We start from the raw sequence: 6,000 nt of genomic DNA, 5'->3' as shown, positions 1-6,000 counted from the left end.
TCTGGAATGCCCTTCCCCTCAATACCCGACTAGCACCCTCTCTAGCCACCTTTAAGACCCACCTTAAGACACACTTGCTTAAAGAAGCGTATGAATAGCATTGGGGATAATATTGGATACGTTACATAAAGCTTGGCCCCATGCAGACGCACTTACCAGAACTCCCTCCTACTGTCTCTGTACGTTCTCCCTACCTACCAATTAGATTGTAAGCTCCTCGGAGCAGGGACTCCTCTTCCTTAATGTTACTTTTATGCCTGAAGCACTTATTCCCATGACCTGTTATTTATATCTGTTATTTATTTGATTACCCCGTGTATTACCTCTGTGAAGCTCTATGTACATTAATGGCGCTATATAAATAAAGACATACAATACAATACAATAGTTACAGGAACTTTACAGGAACTTTATTTATTTATGATTTTTAATATAAATCAGAGGGGAATGTTAGAATGTCTTTCCTTCCCCACCCTTTCTTATGAGTGATTGATTATAAGACGGTTGCTACAGTAGAGAGGTTATTTGTACGTAAAGGGTGTGACTAACTTGTAATAATAAGGGACTGTGATTGATTACAGACAACTGTTGTTGGATATTTCTGTGAGATATTCATCATAGAATACAGACACGTTTTCAGTTCCTTATACCGATAACATAGGAAAAGCTCCACATGTATTTTTACTCTGTATAAAAAGAAATGTAGCTAAGGAGGGAACAGGATAACACTAGCAAAGAGAATGGAAGGACGTTTCCAGCAGAGAGAAGCAAGGAATGACAAGGTTGCCATCTTCGAGAACACATGTACTTGATTTGTGAAATACCATATATCTGTGAGTAAATATTGAATAAACATTTTTTTTATGTGCCAAACCCGAATGCTGAAATTTCACATCTGGGAAGAAGATATGTTGAACATTTGAGAATTTTACAAATCCTTTCATGGGATATTCTACCAGTGTTTACTTTTCATAAATACTATGTGCCTCAGTCTACTGACTGCGACACGAGGAGCAGACCCGTGCAAAAAACAGTTCCAGGTTTCCAACTGAAGAAGGGCCTCATAAGGACCTATGTATCAAGGCAAACATTTCCTCCAGATTTGCCAAATAAATAAAAAAATCCCATATCTTTCAACTGGTATTTTGTTCTACATGTGCTAAAGTTCTTCACTCCTTCGATTTCAATGGGAATTGTGTTCTTATCAATCTGGTGCTGTTTTATGCACCATTATTGCCCTCGTTTTGCAGTTGAACAAATGTACAGTAATACTGCAACCCCATGCTTGAAGCTAGTATCCCTGTGTCCTATAATAAAGGCTCAGGCTGACCCACTGTGTACACGGTGGGCTCTGACAGTACGTTCCAGATTGGCCATTCCTCCCAGAATGACCCAATCTTGGGTAGATTCCCCAAGTGAGTGCATCTGCGGTTAGAGTCAGCTGTGTTTGTCAGTGTATATATTGTATTCCTTGAAGAAGTGCCTTTAGCTCTTATAGCTATGAGTGCATTTATCTATGATGTACTCACAAGCATGTATGAGCCTGTGTATGTATGCAAGCCCTATTATAACTTTCCTGTCCATTATGGTCCTGTAATGGGCCCTAAAATCTGTTTCCCCTTGTGAGCCCTTGATACCTCAGTTCGAACCGACACTTATAACTGTGCCAAGGTTAAAATCTCCCAGTTTCAAGCACGGCAACAGAGCTGTCAGAAGGAAAAGGCACATTTAAATGAAAGTGCTTTTTTCCCCTTGTTAAGACTAGCAGGGTTTCTTTCTCCCCACGAGTATTGTCCCCGTTCTACAAAACGCAAAACTTTAATATAAAAAGTCCCCACTTTTCCTTAGAATTTATTAGTAACGACCACCTAAACAATCCCAATATTATCTTCATTCAACCCAAACCAGGGAGAGATGCGCAGAGTAAAACCTGCTCCTGCCACATCACTGTGACTTCTCGTGTTCACAAGCCTTCCACAAGTCAAGTCCTGTTGCATACAGAAGGAGCCGGCCATGGAAGCCAATCCGTGGGTGAAATGCCGTACGGCAGGGGTGGCCAACGTCTGTCCTCAAGGGCCACCAGCAGGTCAGGTTTTAAGGATATCCCTGCTTCAGCAGAGGTGGCTCAATCAGTGGCTCAGTTGAAGATTGAGCCACCTGTGCTGAAGCATGGATACCCCTAATACCTGACCTGTTGGTGGCCCTTGAGGACTGAAGTTTTTCACCCTGGCGTACGTCGTATCAACTTTCCCCTGATTGACTGGCCCATTCTCCCCGTTGGCAGAACCAAGAAATGAGCTGAAAATTGCTCTGGGATCTGGAGAATTCCCATTGACAACAATTTAACCTTTTTTGCCTTAGGCATTGGAAATAGTGCAGTGGACTGCGCGCGCGGCACGAACAAATGCATGTAAGCGCACCAGTCCGGCCATGCTGCGTGCTATGCGACGCGAGCAACGGCAGGATTTTGAGCCGTCAATTTTTTTTTAGATTTTTCGCGCGAAGGACACATCACTGCCGCGTCCAATCATGGCGAACCAAGCCAGACGACGTCACAGCCACTCCTCCCCGTCGCTCACGCAAGGGAGTCCCCATAGTGCGCGTGCGACAGAAGCGACAGGCGCATGGCTCAGCCTGTCGCCTCTGTCGCACGCGCGCACTATGGCCGCAGCCATACGGGTCTCCACATTCAGGTAAGGTATAAAGAAAAAAAGAAAAAATACCGGGTGAGGTTATATCAAAATGTTACAAAATTAAATAGAAATTTCCCCTACAGATTTCTCTCATTGCTTTCAACAAGGGTTTGCTAAATCTGGTGCTGTTTTTTGCACAAGTTTAGCAGCGGGAGGTTTTTAACATGCTAGATAGGTGTCCGACGTGTACATACTGTGTGTTATTACATGTTTGTTGTTTTGTTTTTTTATTGCAGGATCTTCCAAAATCCAAGTAAATAACCCCAAAGAGGCCAGAACTGTGCTGACCTCTAACAAAGAGGGTGTTATTAAACCATCAACCAAAGCAGCAGCAGCAGCATCCTCCATCTACAAGAATAAAAAGAAATACAGAAAGCCTTTACCCCCCTAGTTAGATGTCGCCTGATCCCAAGAGACCCCTCCCAGGATGGGGAAGGAGGGGAAGGGGTGGTGACATTCAGCAGACAGTCTGAGAGTCTCCGAGCAACAGCGGCATCCAACGTGACGATTCTCTCCCTGCTTCTCTCTCTCTCTCATTATTTCCAATACAATCTCACCACGCAGACACAGACACCCACTCACACACCCACTCACTGCCTGGGCCATGTCTGTCAGCCCCCTGAATACCAACCACACGCCCTATCTGTCCTGCCACCCCCTGCCAGGTGCCAGCCGCAGACACGGTGGGCTGTGTGGGGCCAGGCTGGGCTTCTGAGACCCCCCCCCCCCCCCCTCCCACCTGTGCATTAGCAATGTTGGGGTTTGGAAGCTCTGGGCAGGAGACCCCCAGGCAGATCTCACTGTAAAAAAAAAAAAAAGCCAGAAGAGGATCATTTGCCCCAGGATTTTGATGGCACAAGACTGCTTGCTGTTAGTGATGGGCTCCTGTATATCTAAAGGTGAGTGGGTGGAGGGGGAGGGGTAGGGAGTGGAGGGTTAAACAGGTATTAACATATTCACCACTAACTGGTCGGCTATTCTTACTTTATTGTTGCCGGATTATGCTGCCACAGAGCACAGTGTTGCAGGTGCTGCACCCCAGTGCAGAGTTTAACATTGACATATATGAAGTAAGGGAAGAAGGAGGAGGAGGGAGGTCTTTAAAAATGTCAGCAATAAGCATTTGGAACGCAAAGGGCAAACCAGGCTCTGCAATCAAAAGTGGCTTAGTGCTAAAGTCGCGCAGGTAGCTGTCAGTAACCCCAATATACAACAAGTTGGTGAGACATACCTGTTATTTCTGTGAGTTATCTAGGTATCTAATCTTCTATGAACAAAACAGAGGAAAGATGTTTGCAGGGATTAGCACTGTCACCATAAATAACACACATATATATATATATATATACACACACACACACACACACACACACACACACACACACACACACACACACACACATGAAGCTAACGTGTGTATATATATATATATATATATATATATATATATATATATATATATATATATACTTCATATATATAAGTATAAGGGGCTGATTGATGGTGAAAACTTTGATCTGAAGAGTTGATATCACACTTAATGCTATATTGTTGACGTACACAGATATAAACCAACCGGCCTCTGCTTGGTACACGGAGAACTGTGATTTAGGGGTCATTTATAAGGTAATTTTATCCTCCAGGAAGTGACAGAGGTTCTAAAGTGCTTCAATTCACCCATTATTGTTATCTTTCATTCATTGACATTTCTATTGTGTGCCAGATGTAAGGATCATACTAAAAAATGACACTGCAAAAACCAAATAACATGTTGCCTCCCAGTTACAATCTCTGATCACGGGCTCTAGAGAATGACGGTGAAAGGAAGAGTTACTTGTTTTTTTTAATAAAGCCACAGGGACGAGATGTGGAGCAGTGGAAGTTTGTGGTCCTTTTGGTAGGCACAGGAAAATGAGCAGAGGGGAGCCCCCCATAATAACTAGAAACCAAACTGGAACAGCGCCCTCAGCACTGGGGAAATAAACCAAGCAGCTGTTACAAAATAAACCCATTTTAACTTACACAAATTGAATCATTTACTGCTGCATTGGGTAGAACATTAATATAAATCGTTTACTTTTTTTTTTTATATAAGGAACAGTGTATCCTCTCCAGGAATATACCGATCAATATACAACACTACATTATTAATACCATCATTTATAGATATATTCATATGCCTTATATCATAACATTTGTAGCAGCAAAGTACAATTCATGTATAGAATTAAATAACAATTATAACATACAAACTTTTTAGAGGATTCACATATATTTACACAAAAGGTAAAAGGTTCCTTGTCCAAGAAGCTTATAATCTCTCCATTTTGGCGAGAACTCTTGCAATTGCTGGATGTTTTATCATTCAGATTTGAATCCCATGAGTTTTAAAATCATGTTCTGTTTACCCTTGAATATCCTTCTCCAGGAAGCTTTTCCCAAAAGCGGCATTTTCATTGCATTATTCATGCCCCAGATTAACTCTTGATGCTTTTGAGAAAGGGATTTTAACCAAGAGAGGAGATGCATCTTAGTATCATTTTCTAACGTCCTTGCAGGGTCTCTGTGTCATCCAACGAGGTGGGATTCATTGCAATCACATCCTGTATCATTTAATGTTTTTACTGCATGATATATATACTGTACACTTCCATAACTCTCATCTCTTCCATATTGACACCTTCACCCATACATACCCCACGCTCTCCATAGAATCATTATTATTTTTTTAGAAAGGACATAACTTTCTTTAGTGGTCCTTATTATAAACTGTATTTCTATGTGCACTCCTAAAGTTCCACTCATGGAGTTTTCTCCGTCCAGACCTTTTTTAAAAACAAAAACTAGCATTTAAAAAAAACTTCCTAATTACTGGCAACCATTAAAAATGCTGTCCCGAGCATGTGTCCAAACGACTGTGTTCCTTTATGAAAGGAGAGTGCTTCTAACTTTTTTTAAATGGACCTTACACCATTTGCTGTAATAGACTTTCTTAGGCTCAGCCTTTCGAACTATTCAGATGCTGGTAAAATACACACATCTTAGCACTGGTGAGATGTCCCCTCTCCTGCTGGAGGAATCCCTGCTGCCAGAGCGCGTCTCCCGCCCCCTGCTTTCAGCCTCATAATATTCACTTGATTTCACAGGAGACCATTTGAATCCCGAGCAGGGAGCGCACGCTTTAATTATTTGGTTTCCATGGAAACATCGATCGGTGGACCAAATGGCTCAAAGACCGAATGCTCAAAGGTTACATAGTTACATAGTAGATGAGGCTGAAAAAAGACGTACATCCTTCAAGTTCAAC

General features: G+C 42.3%; 1 protein-coding gene across 1 annotated transcript in view; it reads left to right on the top strand.

Moving 5' to 3' along the window:
• Window positions 1-3,058: 3,058 nt before the first annotated feature.
• The window catches only part of FAM131C (family with sequence similarity 131 member C), a 50,575-nt gene continuing 47,633 nt past the window's right edge, over window positions 3,059-6,000 (top strand). Inside the window, exon 1 of the mRNA XM_075605941.1 lies at window positions 3,059-3,592. Coding sequence (XP_075462056.1) covers window positions 3,544-3,592 — 49 coding nt within the window. The 5' untranslated portion in view covers window positions 3,059-3,543. The remainder of the gene's footprint in view (window positions 3,593-6,000) is intronic.

The sequence above is a fragment of the Ascaphus truei genome, chromosome 6 (genome assembly GCF_040206685.1).
Source record: "Ascaphus truei isolate aAscTru1 chromosome 6, aAscTru1.hap1, whole genome shotgun sequence".
In the NCBI taxonomy this organism is placed as follows: Eukaryota; Metazoa; Chordata; class Amphibia; order Anura; family Ascaphidae; genus Ascaphus; species Ascaphus truei.
Note: the sequence above shows the minus strand (reverse complement) of the source record. Positions and strands in the feature narration are given on the sequence as shown.